Source organism: Copadichromis virginalis, linkage group LG3 (genome assembly GCF_057382275.1).
Source record: "Copadichromis virginalis isolate Kocher_CV1m ecotype Utaka linkage group LG3, C_Virginalis_male_GT1.1, whole genome shotgun sequence".
NCBI lineage: Eukaryota > Metazoa > Chordata > Actinopteri > Cichliformes > Cichlidae > Copadichromis > Copadichromis virginalis.
Genome location: NC_140620.1, coordinates 49,552,702 through 49,571,048, shown reverse-complemented (window position 1 = coordinate 49,571,048; position 18,347 = coordinate 49,552,702). Strand labels below are relative to the sequence as shown.

Here is an 18,347-nt window from a genome sequence, read left to right as displayed (position 1 = left end):
CAGTAAAATGAACTGGGTCACATAATGCGTCTATATGGTTTCCTCAACTATTTTACACTTGGGAAATTTATCAGATGGGGACACAAAAAAGTAGATTCTTAATTGCTCTATGCCATCATGCTGCTATTTGGATCTTGTTCATTACACAAGCAGTTGTGTAATCAGGCGTCTCGCAGGTTTTCGGGCATGCAAGCAGTTTGTCGGTACGAGCGGGAGAGAGTTGACTGCACAAAGGTGGCTCGAGCAAACTACAGTAACAAAGTGGAATCTCAGAGGACGTAAAAACTGAATCAATGTTACATCAAGGCCGTATTGCGCGCGCAGGCAAAAACGATAAATGCTGACATTGGTTTATGTAACTCAGTAATTCACATGGATATTAATCATCCTTATGTATAGTTGGATCTATTGGTATTTAAACAATGGTACTTTATTTCCTCTGTATGCCACCACAGTGGATTTTAAATCAGACAATGAAGAAGTGATTGAAGTGCAGACTTTCAGCTTTAATTCAGGGTACTGTAGTACTACAAGAATTTTGATAGAGGGCTTTTTTCTATCTTTTTTTTTGGTTTGGTTTTGTTTGGTTTTTTTGGGCACACATTCAACTCTGAGTGAAAGCCTTTCTTTCCAAAATACAACCCAAAACAGGCAGGCTGCAACATTTTCCTGCCTAACGTCCTGCGTGTGAGACCAGCTGTCAGTCTTCATTTGCGTTATCAAATTATCAGAGTACATTCTGCCGTCCCAGATGAATTGCTCACCCAGCATCATGTTTTGCTATCTCACGTGCAATGAAACATTCATACTAGTATGTTTAACATCACAGGATTGCTTGAAGTCATTTCCGCTCCAAGCTATTGGTTTAAGAGATGCTGACATTGGTTAAAATCCCCCCCCATCCCAAATCTCTTTAAAAATTATGAAGAGGCGGGTTTTTCCTTGGCAATCCTTACATCTTAGAGTAAGGAACAAGCACTTATACTTGGTATTCTCTCCGTGTCTAAACATATGAGTGTTCAGAAAATGAAATTTAATGATGACAGTGTTGGATCAGCAGAATATCACTGGAGGCTTCAATATTTCTGGCTGATATGATAAACGGGTATGAGATTCGCTAATCTACTCCCCCAGAAAGGGAAATGAGCGGATTGCTATCTCTCCTTTTTGCGTCTACCACTGCAACATTTCTTAGATTTTTAAAGTGACTTAAAAAAAAATGAATATGTTTGAATGAACAGTATGTGAAGCTATCATCGGATATTTCATCTGAGCAGCCATTACTGTTTTAAATCTGCATGTGTTTGTGGGTAATGGGAGAAGTTTGAAATATAATTTTTTTTTGATTTTGAGATCAAAGTCGGGGTGAAAGATGAGAGCTGACGTAAAGTGTAACCTGTGCGTGTCTGTAGGTGCTACCTTTGACGTGGCCATGCGATTCCTATCGGAGTGTCCCTGGAAGAGGCTGCAGGAGCTGAGGGCTTTGATCCCAAATGTCCCGTTTCAGATGCTGCTGAGAGGAGCCAACGCCGTGGGCTACACCAACTACCCTGACAACGCGGTCTTTAAGTGAGTGACGCGCACATTTTCAGATTATTCAGGTTTACTATGAATATGTGTATTCTGAATCCAAATATGTCCATTAAAATTTTTAAGGCAAGGTGTGCAGACACAACACCAGTTCCTCCCTAAAGTTCCTGTGAAATGGTACGGTCCGAAGACTGAACTGAAAATAAGTAAAAAATCAAAACGATGTCCAACGACAAACTTTCAAAGACCTTCAAAAAGGCTGGAGAAATATTATTAAAGAACATTTTAGAAAGGTGTCTGCTTCTTTGGAGGAAGACATTTTAATCATATTCACATATTTTTCATTCTTTTCTGCTCATGATGTAGTTTGGAATTGAGAAATGATTTCAAAATAACAAAATGTGTTTTCTGTAAACCTTTTGTGAGTTTTGGTTACATCCTTTTGTTACAGAATCATCTTTGTAGATTTTGTTTTGTACACTTGCACAGCCTTTTCCACTCTTTTCCACCTCTGAAAAGTGAATATACTCCCCAATGCTCATATAAAATTTGCACAGCACTCTTACACCACATTGGCTTTTTAAATTTTTAAGAACAGTTGCCTAAGTGTCATATATAATTTAGATTTCCCATATCGATAAAAATTAATCAACATACGATGACACTGTTTCTGACAGCTTTATGAGACGAGCTTCATATTTCATGCTGTTTTCCAACCTTTTCAGCAGTTAGCTTCTTGAAGCTCAAGTTAATGACATTAGGGATGTTTTATAGCTACTTGTGTTTGTAATAATTATGTTATAGCATCTACCCAGCAGTAGTGCGCCTACAAAATAAAAGCTGGACATGTCCAACCTAGCCTTCCAGCACAGTTGCTTCTCCTCTCGATATATCTAATTAGATGCACCGTACGGTGGCTAGCCACAAACCACACAATTTACTCACATTTAATCATGTCAGTTGGTTGATGTGTTCCTGTTGTCTCTCGGCATGCTTACCGAGGTACACATCATTGATACAGCTGTATATTAGTAATGCACTTAGGGCCATGAATATTGCACTACCTCCACACATGCACCGACACGCCTGCAGTTCTTTTCCAGATGGATTGACAAGCTTACTTTGTTGATGTGCATGAGTAATATATATACAAGCTTACACACCTGCAGTGCATACACAAATATTAGAGCCTGGATCACACAACTACCCTATCCTTACACGTCTACTCTAACCCTCCTTTCCATACACCAATCATTTATCCCCACTCATAACTCCCATTTTTATGCTTCCATTCGTCTCCCTGCATAATACACTTCTTATCTTCCTTTTAACTCCCCCTTTCTTTCTGTTCCTCCTGGTCCTCGTCTCCCTCTTCAGTCTGCGTCCCATAGGGAGAGTGCCATCGAAAATTTGCACATCATTGTGATTAATGACTTTGATCTGTTTGCCCGGCTCCCTTTCCATCCCGCTTACACGCTCACTCCCTCACCCGCAATGTTTTCAGTGCAGCGGCTAACAGCCAAGTGACCTAAGCGTCTTCATTAGCTAAATCAAATCAAAAGAGTAATTCCGTTCTATTTAATTGATTTAAATTCTTTTACAGGGTCATAGTACACTTTGGAGGGAGAGGGATGTGAAATGTTTGCGGCCTAAAGAAATGAAGGGGTCATATGATTGCTTACTAGATTAGGACTTTATGAACTTCTTAACAACAAAACTTATCCTCCTGCATTGCATGAATGATGATCACTTCAGCTCTGAGTTGGATATCTAGGGCAATGCAGTGTTTTTTTCCATTTGGCGCCAGATAGCATAGACTAGACAGCGCTTGTATACATTGTACTGTATTTCTAAATAAAGACTGGACACAGACGTTTGACAGCTAATCCTCTTGTGGCACAAATGAACACACAATGCGTATTTGTTTATTTGCCAAAATAAAAGCTCTCAGTCTGTGTAAATACTGCATTCACAGTAGCACAGCTACAGTACGTACTCACCCTGTTTATGAAAAACCTGATTAAGATACCGAGGCCAAGGCAATAATAGGAGGGATTTACCACTAGCAGCTCGGATAATGAGGCGGCTATACATTTCTCTCCAGTCATTGTGAGCTCCTGTGGGCTGTGTAAGCGTACTTTTCATGAAAATAGTGGGAATATTGTATTTACTCAGGTACAGCAATATTTATGAGTGCCGATATGGAGACGGATATAAACCGCTTATCCCTACCCGGATGTGCACCATTATCTGGAGTACACTGTGCATGAAGACGAACTCATTATGTATGTGTGAGTGAGACTGTGTGATAATCTCACCGTGTACAGGCAGTCCTGACAGCATCCATGACCTGATTACAATTAACATTTAAAAACACTACAGTTTGTGTGGGTCGACTAACACGATCGCCTCTCCCGCTCCCACCATAAGGTTCTGCGAGGTGGCCAAGGAGAACGGCATGGACATCTTCCGTGTCTTCGATTCTCTGAACTACCTGCCTAACATGGTGCTGGGTATGGAGGCTGCTGGAGCAGCAGGTGGCGTAGTTGAAGCTGCCATCTCCTACACAGGTGACGTGTCTGACCCAATGAGGCAGAAGTACTCTCTGGAATACTATGTCAAACTGGCAGATGAGCTTGTCAAAGCTGGAACTCACATCCTATCTATCAAGGTAAGTAAATAAGACCTGGGAGCGGTTTAGTGCTACTCAACTTTGGCAGCTGCACAGGCCATCTTTTCCTTCCCTCTGAAAATCTAAAGTTTTTGGCACTTGCTTTGCTCCTGTGTGGAAATCCTTGCCAGTTTGCTTCCAGACATAAATAACATAAATAGTATCAGGTGAAGAGCTTTTATGAAGGCTTTCATCTTCAGATGCACACATGCTCTCTTCTTACACCAGCAGTTGTATGTGTAAGTTCTGTACATCATGATTGGCGCTTAAACTACAAACTAAACCTTGTCTAGCTGGATAACATGGGTGGTGTACAGTTCAACTAGCACTTGAATGCAAATATCTTTTGTGTTGATGGTAAAGCTCCTTTGGCTTGACTAATTCGAGAACTTGAAAACTGACCAATATTTCATCATGTGAGCAAACTGTAATATTCTGCATCTACAGTACTGATCTTTTTCTGATGCTGTTACATTTGGTGCCATTAGTATGGAAATTAATGTTTAATATCCAGCCATCAATAACCAGTGTCCACAGCATACACACCTCGCACATGGATTTAAAGTGACACATTGAGTTACTCTCACAAGTGAACTGTTGAACGCAGCTGAAGGTTTTCAGCTTGCTTCAATTAAATTAACTTGTATATTTGAGCTTCTTATCTAAATGAATAGACTGATAATGCTCACAATGAATTAATTTCTTCATTCAGGCATGACCGAATATTTTTAAACGTGAAATGATAAACTCGCACTCTGCCACAGTGTGCACCATCACACGCAGCTGTGACAATCTCATAAAAAGCTGGCAGAGCTAATGAGGTTAACTTTTAAAGGAGGAAACCGGCATATATAATAATTTCTTGAAGTGCAATGATCATCAAAGGGAGCACAACTAAACATCTAAGCTCTGCCTGCGATTTGTATTAATATCAGTTATAATTTACACTTCATAATGAGTGTAGAAAATGTGACTCTTCGTTCTGTTGTGCTAATGAGTGCGTTGCATGTATTCCTCAGACCTATAACCTTTCTCCCCTCCATCTCCCACCAGGATATGGCCGGCCTGCTGAAGCCAGAAGCCAGTAAGCTTCTGATCAGCGCTCTGAGGGACCGCTTCCCAGACGTACCCATCCATGTGCACACGCACGACACAGCTGGAGCTGGTGTTGCTGCCATGCTGGCCTGCGCTGAAGCTGGTGCTGATGTAGTTGATGTGGCGGTACGTATTTAACATGTTTCTTCTATGAGACTTAATAAAGTGGGACTTCTCCATAACTTTGATTTAAAATTGATATCAGGGTCATTATAGGATGCTTGCCATATGGCGAGTGCTAACTGCTATTCGACAAATAATGAGAAAATAATTATTTCAGTCTACACGCCAGTTATCCTCACAACATGAACAAACATTAATTTTCTACCAGTTCCTGCAGTTTGCATTGTGAAATGTCACTGAAATTAAGATGGAACTGTTGCTGAAGCCAGGATCATTTTCCTTACTGCGATCACTGACGCATGCTGCCAGCATGGGCAGATTCATTATAACAATTGGCTACTATTTGCTGTTTGTGCTGTTCAGTTCTTTGTAACACCGTATGCAACAACTGATTGCCCACCATGGATCGGTTAAACGCCCACTCAGCATTTGTATTCATTGGTTTATCTGTCAATTGCAATAAAGTGTGCTAAAATTACTTTTTCTTTGTGCTTTCATCAGGCATAACGTTTTGACCACTGATAGGGGAAGTGAATAAATCTGATTATCTCTTCATTACGGCCACTGTAGGTGGATGGAATATATTACAGAACAAGTGAACATTTTTTCCTCTAAGTTGATGTTAGAAGCATAAAAAATGGACAAGCATAAGGAGTTGATTGAGTTTGACAAGGACTGAAGTGTGATGGCTAGACTGGGTGTTGACTCGGTCAGAGCATCTCCAAAACTGCAGCTCTTGTGGGATGGTCCCGGTCTGCAGTTGTTAGTATCTATCAGAAAGGAAGCAACTGTGGTGACGGGCGGTCAAGGCTTAGTGATGCACGTGGGGATTGGCCCATGTGGTTCGATCCAACAGATGAGCTCAAAGTGCTGAAGAAGTTAATGTTGGTTCTGATAGAAATGTAGAATACAACATGAGCAGAGGAGCATCAGTACTGTACCATGGAGCAATGAAACGGTTTGGTTTAATGACTCGCGTTTTCTTTTACATCACATGGATGGACCCGGTGCTTGTGTCACTTACATGGGGAACACCTGACACCAGGATAGACTATGGGAAGAAGTCAAGCTGGCAGTGTGATGCTTCAGGCAATATTCACATGGAAAACTTTTGGTCCAGCCATTCATTATGGATCTTACTTTGATACATGCAACCTAGCTAAGTGTTGCTGTAGGCATGTACACCCTGATGGCTGAGGCTAATGTGCACTGCTGCAAAGCAAAAAATGGTTCGGCAACAGTTTGAGGAGTACAACAGAGTTTGAGGCGTTGACTTGGCCTCCAAATTCTCAAGATCTCAGTCCAGTCGAGCATCTGTGGGATGTGCTGGACAAACTAGTCCAATCCATAGAGGCTTGACAGCTTACACGACCACAGCACACCTTCAGAGGTCCAGTGGAGTCTGTGCCTCAACAGCTCAGGGCTGTTTTGGCAGCAAAACTGGGGTCAATACAATATTGGTCAGGTGGCCATAACGCTGCCTGGTCAGTGTAATTAGCTGAAGACTTTGGGAAGGACTACATGTACAGGCGATCTACAAAGGTCATGAATTAGGTTTTCGGTCAAACAGTATTCATATTGATTGTTTCTCTCTAGGTTGACTCCATGGCTGGGATGACCTCCCAGCCCAGCATGGGAGCCATGGTTGCCTGCACCAAGGGGACCAAGCTTGACACTGGTATGTCACACACTCATTAGCCTCTCAGGTCAGTTGTTTAAAAAAAAATAAAGTCATATAAAGAATTACAATTATTTTTGGCCAAAGGAGCACTAGTAAGTATTGCGATGAGTAACTAAATGTTTAAAACTACACCTGCAGCTTGGAATTGTTAATGAGATCAAGCTCAGAATACATTTTTGAGTGTCCTGCTTCAGAGGAGGAAAGGCATTGATCAACAAATAGATGCATGAGTCAAAGTCAGGCAGACCTGTGTGTTCTGCTCAGTGATAATGTACAGTACACAGTCGATTGTTAGAGGGCGATGTAAAGAAAAGGAGACAGCAAATAGAAGGAAACCACTGTGGTCAATAAAAAACTCCTCCTCTGATCCATAAGATAAATGGTTCACATGGTTTCATAAACAATATCAGCAGTAGCCATTATTAAGGTGGTCGTATTTCATAAGTTTGCTAAAAGTTGAAACCTGATGTGCAGCACAAGCACATCAGGAGCATCCTTGGAGCGTTTCAAGGGTTTAAGGTTCTCTGAAAATGTCTTAATGTCACACTTAGTGACTGATTTGCTTTCCCAAACAGCATCGTACCAGATATCTTGTTGTTGGCCTTTGTATTGTGCATTATGTTATATTCTCCCACACCTCTGATCAGCGACTGGGCTCGGTGACCTCCCACAGCGAGGGCAGCAGAAAAGATGTGTTAGCGCACTCAGTCGTAAAACTTCTGTTTAAAAATTGAAGGGAAACGAATCGGGTTAAAGGAATTAAAAGTGATGTGGAGTTTGCTGCTCAGTTATGTGGAGTAATGCTGTTGGGAATACTGACTCAGCTCTGCTAACCAGATGTGATAGCTCATTTCCATTACTCAGAACCTTAAAATGCCCAGCTAATTTTGTTTACATGATATTCATACTGCACACTGTCAGCTGTCCTTAACATAAGAAGTTTGGCACTGTAGGGTAAATTATTGGCGATTATGTTTTAAATAGACTGGCGTAGTCGCCCTGATATTCTGTGACACACTATTTTCTATCGCTTGTTTTTTGCCGTGTGGTGATTGTCCTTAGTTTTATCATTGATCGCTTGGCATAGACTCTTATGTAGCCCCATTGCAGTTATCCTCAAGCACAGACTCCTCAGTCTGTGGTGATACACACATGTGCATCCCTGCTTTGCATATTTATTGGTGTATTCTCAGACGTGGTCTGAAGAGGGTTCTGCAGTTCCTGTCGTGAATAAAATCACTTTTTGTTAAACTGATGCAGAATCTAGCAAGCCTTAGTTTGTTTTACATGGTTACATCAGTGCTTAACATTTAAAGTAATTAACCCACCTTAAACTGTTAGTTTAGAAAATGTATTAGACCATATCATAAAACCATGAAAGCATAAATATAGAAAAATAGTTTAAAACTTAAAAACATATTATTTATTAGGGCAATAACAGGCTTGGTTCACATTTTTACACCCAAACTCGAGTCGGCACGCCACAGGTGTTGGTGGTGTTTGTACCTGAAGGAGTCCTTCAAAGTGAATGAGCTGCTTTGCTTGGCTTATTGTTTCTGCAGCAAAATGCAATGATCACTCACATTTAAAACCCTTTCATAGAAGAGGAAGTGATTTTTGTTCATAAAGCAACGTAGTAGCAGAGCCATTTGGACGTGCTGTGTTCGCAGCATAATGTGTGGCTTGAGCCATGAAGGAAAATCTGTTTGCATCGTTGCTGCTCACTCAGTACTCATTTAACCCACAGCTGGATGCAACAGGTTCTTGGACTCGAGTAGGAAACATTGTAGAGCACGACATAAATGTTTCAGTGAAAGAAATTTTGTCGCAGTCCGGTTTAATGACACAATATCAATTTGTGAGCATAAAGTACCAAAAAAATGGGAACAGAAAGACAAGGTCATTACTCAAAAGCCAGAATTTTTCAAGTCTCTCAGGTTATTCATGGAATTTCAATTTGCAGACTGTCTCACACACATTTGTGCATACTTGTGCTCTATCCTGTATCCTGGGGTGACCCTGGTAAATGCATTATGCATACAGCTCCCTCTCACATCCAGCTTCTTTTATACCTGTCATCTTGGCCTCGTGTCTTCTTTTCATCACCGCGTGATTTTTGTGCCTCTCTCCCTTTCCCTCTCTGTTTGCCCATCTTACTACATTTGTAATCAAGAAAAGCACTGTCTGACACTTCCATACCTCACTGACCCTAGTCTGTTTACTGCTTCTCTCCCAGCTTTCTTCCATCTCTCTTTCAAAGCAATAATCAGTGCAGTGTAGTGTGCGCTGCCTATTCGATCTCCCACCCTCTCTCTGCTCTTATGCCTTTTCCTATTACTCCCCCTGCTTTTACATTGTCTTCCCTCGTCATCCTCCTCTTCCTTCTTTCTCAATCTGCGACAAACCAATTAACTGCACTTTCCATGCCTCCAACTCCCCCTCTGCTTGTCCTTTCCCTTCGTCTCCCTCAAAATCTCTCTTGGTATCTCCTTCTCCCAGAGAAATGGCAAAGCATTGGCTCTGTGGTTAATTTGTTTGTCTTCATGCTGTCTCTTTGTTTATGCAGTAAGCCGCGACGTGCGTACATACCCATGCGTTTTAAAAGTCATACATATTCACACATAGTTATGCAGCTGAATGATGACACATATTAAAATAGTCCTCATGTTTATTTGACACTGCATTTACTGCCTTCTCTTGTGCATCATGCTTGGATTTAATTGATAAAATATTTAGTAACAAATGGCAGACGCTCTGCTCAGAGGTTATACGTTAACTGCGGTAGACGGTCAAACCCTACACACTCACAGCTGAACCCAGACAAACGTTTGAGCAGAGGCATTAAATGTATCCAACCTGCTACATCTACCCTTGTATTTGGGTTTTTTCTCCCACAATGTTATTGTGTCTTCGTCTCATCAGCCTCTGGTGTGTGCGTGCTACAACTGTATATGTGTGTCAGTCTACAAAACGTGTGTATAGATTAATGAAAGCAGAAGTATGCGTCTGTCTGTTTGTATCCTCTGTTAGTGATTTTGTGCTGCTAATGAGCTGAATATTGATGGCAGTTCGTCACTACCAAGCAGCCATCTGTGTGAGTGATCTATGGACATGTGTGTTCCCATGGGTGCCTAAAAGGGGGGAACAAGTGAAGCAAACGAGTCCACACTATTCAATTATGGAAAAAGCTTGTCCTATCATCCTTTGTGTTCTAATTATAGATTTATCGTCATACGGTTGCGTGTGTGTCGGATTTATTTACAAGGATCTGTGTACAAAAGGAGCAAGGGGTGAGCAGATGAAGATTTGTGTCTGATTCTCAGTTTACTATTGAATAAAATTAATTGCAAAGTTAATCTTAGATTGAATGTTTATTATTTCAGACTAATTCAAAGTCATTTAGACTTTCAGACCATTTTTTTTCCTTAATTGTCTTTAGAGTACCAGGGGCATTAGTTTGATCATACGGCAGCTGAAGCTGGTTGTTTGCTTGCTATTGAAGTCGCAGGCTGGCTTGAGTTAGAGCACCTCTCTCCAGGTTAGGCAGTCATCATTGGGACTTTTACTGGGAATGAAGCACATCTGCAGATTTCAATTTGTAGGGGTCTTTTAGACAGTCTGGCTGGAGTCGACTGAGCAGGTTCTGCAGGACAGAGCCAGATGATGTTGGCACACAGCAGGAAGCAGCTGCTGCTGCTGTTGATTTAGACTCCGAATTGTTTTATTTGAACTACACCAGGCTTCAGAAATGTAACTTATTCCAAAATACACAAAAGATTTAGGTGCCGCATTAAGCAAAAATTAAACTAGATGAAGAAATCTTGATTAACTTAAACCTGGTAAGTCCAAATAAAGTCAATTGTGTGAATAAAATGCTTTAAAGTAGTTGAAGAAAAATGGTATTACTATGGGAAGAAGGCAAGCTGGCTAAAGTATTAACAGTAAAAGCGAGAGAGTGCGAAGTAGGAGCTAAGATAACAAAAGAATAATATGATATAAGAGAGGGAGCAAGTCGGTCGTGATCAATTGTTTTATCACACCGGTCTGGTTGAAGTGTGTTTCAAATCAAATCAAATCAAATCACTTTTATTGTCACATCACATGTGCAGGCACACTGGCACAGCACATGCGAGTGAAATTCTTGTGTGCGAGCCCCACAAGCAACAGAGATGTGCAAACACAACAACACAAACGAGCAAAATACAAGAATGGCCAACCTGAAACTAATAAATATATGTACAATATATAATAGTGTATGCATTTCTGGATGTGTATACTAAATATTTTCCTACGTGTGTGTGTGTGTGTGTGTGTGTGTGTATACACATTTTTACAAATTAAATAGTAAAAAAAAAAATAATAATAATAATAAAATATATAAAATATACAGAGTTGAATATGTGCAAAACAAGTGGCATTTATATACAGTGTGGAGTGCATAATGTTGAAGTTCCAGTAGTGAAGCTGAGGTGTCTATGACGTGTTCAGCAGTCTGATGGCCTGATGGAAAAAGCTGTCTCTCAGTCTGCTGGTACGGGACCGGATGCTGCAGAACCTCCTTCCTGATGGAAGCAGTCTGAACAGTTTATGGCTGGGGTGACTGGAGTCCTTGATGATCCTCCCCGCTTTCCTCAGGCAGCGCTTCCTGTAGATGTCTTGGAGGGAGGGAAGCTCACCTCCAATTATCCGTTCAGAGCACCGCACTACTCGCTGGAGAGCTTTGCAGTTGTAGGCGGTGCTGTTGCCATACCAGGTGGTGATGCATCCAGTGAGGATGCTCTCAATGGCACAGTGATAGAAGGTCCTGAGGATGCAGGGGCTCATGCCGAATCTTTTCAGTCTCCTGAGAAAGAAGAGGCGCTGCTGTGCCTTCTTCACTGTTTTGTTTGTGTGTACTGACCACGTAAGATCCTCAGCCAGGTGTACGCCAAGGAACCGGAAGCTGCTCACTCTCTCCACAGCAGTGCCGCTGATGGTGATGGGGGTGTGTACTTCTCTGCACCTCCGGAAGTCCACTATCAACTCCTTTGTCTTTGCGACGTTGAGGGTGAGATGGTTGTCTTGACACCAGTGGGTCAGGGCGCTGACCTCCTCCCTGTAAGCCGTCTCATCACCGTTGGTGATAAGACCCACCACTGTAGTGTCGTCCGCAAACTTCACAATGATGTTGGAGCTGTTAGTGGCTGTGCAGTCGTAGGTGTAGAGTGAGTACAGGAGAGGGCTCAGTACACACCCCTGTGGAGCACCAGTGTTCAGTGTGATGGGGGATGAGGTGATGCTGCCCAGTCTGACCACCTGGCGTCTGTCAGACAGGAAGCTAAGGATCCAGCTGCAGAGGGAGCTGCTCAGTCCTAGATCCTGCAGTTTCCTGTCCAGCTTCGAGGGAACGATGGTATTGAATGCTGAGCTGTAATCTACAAACAGCATCCTCACATACGTGTCTCTCTTCTCCAGGTGTGACAGGGCAGTGTGTAGTGTCAGGGCTATGGCATCATCAGTGGACCTGTTGTGGTGGTATGCGAACTGTAGAGGGTCCAGTGAGTCGGGTAGTGCAGAGCAGATGAAGTCCCTGACCAGCTTCTCGAAGCATTTGCTTACGATGGGGGTCAGGGCTACAGGTCGCCAGTCGTTCAATGAGGAGATGGTGGAGGATTTGGGTACAGGGACGACGGTGGCCATTTTGAAGCAGGCTGGGACTACAGACAGAGAGAGGGAAAGGTTGAAGATGTGCATGAACACTCCAGCCAGCTGAGCCGCGCATGACCTGAGGACGCGGCCGGGAATCCCGTCCGGACCAGGGGTTTTGCACCGTTGTTGGACTTGACACCCTGAATCCTTTCAGAAATATCTTTTTTTTTCTATTATTAGTTTAATTCTGTTTAGAATAAACCACAGTGTTGACCAAAGAAACTGAAAGGCCAGTGACATAGTGTAATTCAGTCATTGTGTTACTTACTGACTGAATAATGTGTCATGCAATGTGTCATGTGTTCAGCTGTGGCTCGCCAGTCGGCCTTGTTAGACCATTTAATAATTTGTGAGCTCCTGTTCCTTACAAATAAATATAGAGGGACAACAGAAGAGCAATCAAATCATCATAGTTTTGTCAATGTGGAAATGAGTTTCCTCAGATATGGCAGACCGTTGTAAATTTTTTTAAAGTTGCTGATGATATGTTTTGTTTTGGATATGTTTAATTAAAGACGGGACTCATCACACCATTTATTAAAACCATCAAGGACTGGGCCATGGGTGGTCTCGTTATCCTGAAGCTGTCTAACAATAACAGTCATGTGCATACTTTTAAAAGGGTCCCGTTTTCATACCTTTTAGGCAAGCAAATGGTTACAGATGCCAAATTAACCGCTTTTATAGGAAAATTAGCGTTTTCTTCAGTAAAGTAAATGCAGGTTTATGGCAGCGGGGTGAGAGAGGGGGGTGTGTGAGAGTGAGACAAAGACGTGTAGAAGATCTTCAAAACATCTCCAGAGTTGTTGAAGATGTTTTCAAGAACTGTAGAAATGACACACAAGATTCTCTTATATTGAATGGTTCATTCTCGTTGAATATGACGCCACTAAGATGTTCTTAGTTCTTTAAATGTTTTGCAACAAACGGTGTCATTGTTCAACTCTTACTGCAGATTATCTTCATCCCCCCAAATTCCACTGAGACTCGGATTCGGCGTGTGTAAACCTGTCCACTTGCTGACACTTTAAATGAAATGTTAGCTTGTAAGATGATGTTTTGACCTTTCATTATCTCCTTATTTCAGCTTATAACTCAGTCACATATCATTTGTTTATTTTTAAACAATATCAAGTGTCACACCGTGTTTGGGAATTAATTCAAACCAGTTTAAAAAATCGTTTTCAATCACTATTTGAGTTGATTAGGTCAAAGCCTTAGTAGTCAAACATCATTCTTTGGCGGTCACAGTCTGTTAATCCCCTGCAGTGTGACAGAAGTGAGAAATGTGCCATTTAGCATAATTGCAATTAAGACTTGGAAAAAGAGCAGACGGGCTAACACGTGCATTAACTTGCTTGGTGTAGAGTGGCCTACCAGACTTTAGGTTAGCTGAGATTACAATTCTACTGTTGGTTAAATACTAAACCAGTTAAATCAGTGTTAGCTGAGTTTGCTCACTGAGTCTTATTTAATAAAACATGATGTTAATTATGTGCATTGTGGTTACATTCATGTCAGAAGTTATGATAAAGGAGGTTATGTTTTGGGGTCATAGCCCTTACCCATGACCTCCGGTTCCAAAAAGCTAAGAGCTCAGGGACCCCCTCTCTTCTCACGCCCAGATCTCACACTGACAGGAAGTGATTGAATTACCATGGTTACAGGGCATTCCTCTTTGATGTATCCACCGTTTTAAATCGGTGGACTTAAAATTAGGTGGTTTAAAGTTGCAAATGTCTCTTTGTCCATCAGCTAAAAGCCCCCACACATATAAAGTTGAGTGTGGCGGCTCAGCTGCAGCTGATTTTAGGGAGGAGCTAAAGATTCGCCCACGGTGACCTTTGAATCACACTCAGCTGCCGAACATGTCCCCACACTGTATTAATCCAAACTATAATTTCACAACGGAAGCATAAATGAAAGATTAAAAATAAGTGTTCACAAAGAGAAGAAAATTGACCCAATTACTGCCTGACTTGGCAGACGGTTGAATTTGAGGAGCAACAACATGCACATTAATATCACATTAATTTCACAGTAGCTCCATTTACCCGCCAAGATCAGTGGAGGCACGCAAACACTTTGGAGTATGTACTCCTTCAATCTAAAAAGTACAAGCTTGTCTCTGTTATTGAAGTAATAAGTTTGGCTCGTTAATATGGCTGATTTTTGTCATCATTAGCCAAAAGCTCAGTGTACTGCCATTTCTGTCATGGTATTAAAGCAGTTGCAAGGTAAGCTGCTTTAACACACCTTAAGTGGCAGCAACAAATGCTGTTTTAGTTTTTTTTTTAAAGATCTCAAAATATCCGAGGGATTTAACAAGCAGCTTTGATGTAGCAAAGACTAGATTAAAATACAGAGTGACTTTTCCAGCATGCTTACAGGCTCAGAGTACAATTTACACAATAGGTAAACTAGATATTATCCTGTAATACACCTTCCAGAAGACATGAGCTGCTGCTTGTGCTGCAGACTAGTTTGTTGAAAGTACATTATAAAAACTACAGGCTGATACTGTGTTATTGATAGAGGAGGGAAAGAGACTACATAGAAACCTACCAAGCAGGCACATCTCCTCTTCACACGATGTTCTCTATTTGATGGTACTCTGCTGTATGTGATGCAGACAGCTGAGAGTAGGAATCGGCACACTGTGGTGTCATTGGAGATGTATTCAAACATACCTGATTGGTGTGTGTTAACAACAGTTTAGCACACTGCTCAGTTTAACATGCTGCTTATTTTTTTTGCATTAGCATCAGCATCATAAGCCCACAATTGACTAGTCGGCACAGTGCGCATGTTGTCAATATGACTAATTCAGATAAATGGCAGGCTCCCATGGCTTCACTAACGGTTCATCTGTATTTATAGACCGTATCACAATGTAAGCTAAATCTGGTGATTGCTACTTTACATGAAGACAACAGTATTGTCGTTTAATGCTGAATGCATTTAATCCCATCAGCCAATTCATATGCTGTGCTATTACTGGGTTGGACGTGATCACACAGATTTGTCAGCGATATATATTCATGATGGGAATCTCCTGTTCCAGCACATCTTAAAGGTGCTCTGAGATCTATGACTCTGGAGGCTATTTGAGAGTATTGTGACAATCCACCGTATCCTGCTAAAAGGAGTCATCAGGAGATGGTCAGTAGCAATGCTCGGGTAGGCTGTGGCATTTAAAAAGATCATCCATTGCTTTTCATATCTTCTGTTTGGTGACTCTGCTGAGAATTGTAGCCTCTGTTTCCTATACTGAGCTGATACAAGTTTCTGTTGCCGTAGCCCATCTGCTTTGAGGTTCAACATGTTGTGCACTCGGAGATGCCCTTCTACATACCTCGGTTATAACAAGTGGTTATTTGAGTTTGTTTCCTTCCTATCAGCTCAAAGCAGTCTGGCCCTTCTCCTGACCTCTGCCATCAACAAAACATTTTCACCCAGAGAACTGCTGCTTGCCGGATATTTGCTTTTTTCCCAGACAGTTCTGTGTAAACCCTAGAAAAAGGTGATAGTTTGACAAAATTTCAGTAGAAATCCAGTTTGTGAAATGCTCACATCAGTCTGACACCAACAACCATAGCACATTCAAAGTCGCTGAACTCACCTTGTTGCCATTCTGATGCTCCGTTTGAACTTTGACACTTTGGTCTGAGTGCATTTAAGTGCTGCCTTGTGATCTGCTGATTAGATATTTGCATTAACATATAATTTAACAGGTTTAGACGGGGCAGGCGAGTGTAAGTAACCCCTAAGATTACAAACTCAAATTTCTGCTCAGGGTCTCTATCTCTAGTGACATGCTTTAGTTTTCTATATTAAAAGACCTCAAACATCAAAATATCTTTGCTTTTGTTTTTGCCCCATGTGACATTTAAGTGTAAAGTAATTTTCAGTTCAAGTCACATAACTGTGTGCACTGAGCACAGATTTGATGTCAGTTTATTGTCCTGTTTTGCAGGCATCGCTCTGGAGAAGGTGTTTGACTACAGTGAATACTGGGAAGTAGCCAGAGGCTTGTATGCTCCGTTTGATTGCACTGCCACCATGAAATCTGGCAATGCCGACGTGTATGAGAATGAGATACCCGGGGGACAGTACACCAACCTTCACTTCCAGGTACAGTTAAATGCTGCTGTTTTGTTTTTGCCTGTCAGTGGATTATTTCGAGGCTAAAAACATTAGGTTACTGCATTGTACGAATCCAATTCCAAAATTTGCGACTGGTACGATTAACTGCGTTCACGCTGTGCCTGTTTTCTAATGCGCTGACACCGTTTGTGCTGTTAGAGTCACACTGAAAAATTTAAGAGATCATTTCAAAGTGATTTAAACCGCAGGACCGTCGCTGTAGAATTCTTCCCAAGTGTTCAGCTGCAGGACTGGCTTGTCCAGCATTCCTTGATTTTTCTCTTAAATTGGTTGTAATGAAAAGAAAAGCTTACTCGGTTCATTGGTCTATTGCAGGCTCACAGTATGGGACTGGGCAACAAGTTCAAGGAGGTGAAGAAGGCCTACGCAGAGGCCAACAAACTACTTGGAGACCTTATTAAGGTGAGACATGGACACGGAGCGTCCCAGCTTGCTCTTTATTTTCATGAGCAAGCTTTAATTTAGTTTACCAGCACAACAAAGATGCATTTGGAGTCAGTGATGATAGTGGCCTCAACACCCAGCTGCAGTAACTGATGCCAGAAAGTCCTAATTTAACTTGGCAGATAAGAGTATATTAGAAAGTCCTTGATTTAGGAGCATCAGCTGTGTTGGTTTACATTATCTTCTTAAACAGAGCCGTATAAATGGGTTTGGGGAAATGAGTAGAATGCACAAGGTCGGGCACATTTGCAGCGTTAATGATGTTTTACTTTGTAATATTATGTCTGACTTGGGTCACGTGAATTTCCTGCTGAAAGCACAATTAGAAATGAGTTTTCCATATTCTTTCATCAGCCTGGCTCTCACTGACTCAGTCTGCCAAGCCGCCCCTCTTTCCTGGCTTGGCTGAGCAAAACAATCCCAGATTAAGTTAGGTGCGTTCACTGTTCTGTGCAGTCTGAATTCACTTTCAGTGCAGCAGTATATTTGGCTTTCCTCAGCTCCCTTTTCCTCCGAGTAATTTTGTTGTGTGCCTAACTTTTTATAGCTTTGTCATTTCCCTTGCTAGACTTGCTTATCTTTTCCCGGCTAGTCTACATTAGGCTCATTTATCCTCTCATTAACCAGGTGGATTTAACGTAACTTCAGCCATCACTAATTGTAGTCACGGACAGGGAGCTCTGCTGGAACGCTGTCATTCTGTGCCTAGGCTGACCTCCTGCCTGCTTCTTGTTTATCTTTCATTAATTACTATGTTTTTCACATTTCTTTTTCTCTCCCTGTAATTATTTTGTTCTTTCTTTTGCATTTTCTTTCATTATCGAGCCACCCTCTCACGTTCCTTCTGTTCTCCATTCCACATGCTGCTTTCTGCATTTATTCTCAGCCATCTCTTTATTTTGCTTTTTCTTACCTTAGACATGCTCCCATGGATTCCCCATTATTTTA

General features: G+C 41.7%; 1 protein-coding gene across 2 annotated transcripts in view; it reads left to right on the top strand.

Annotated features, from left to right (window-relative positions):
- pcxb (pyruvate carboxylase b) overlaps window positions 1–18,347 on the top strand; it is a 318,265-nt gene that overhangs the window by 273,354 nt on the left and 26,564 nt on the right. For both annotated transcript variants that reach the window (XM_085451506.1, XM_085451507.1), the window contains exons 16-21: window positions 1,413–1,569; window positions 3,961–4,201; window positions 5,255–5,422; window positions 7,016–7,097; window positions 16,765–16,922; window positions 17,271–17,357. In XM_085451506.1, coding sequence (XP_085307632.1) covers window positions 1,413–1,569; window positions 3,961–4,201; window positions 5,255–5,422; window positions 7,016–7,097; window positions 16,765–16,922; window positions 17,271–17,357 — 893 coding nt within the window. The remainder of the gene's footprint in view (window positions 1–1,412; window positions 1,570–3,960; window positions 4,202–5,254; window positions 5,423–7,015; window positions 7,098–16,764; window positions 16,923–17,270; window positions 17,358–18,347) is intronic.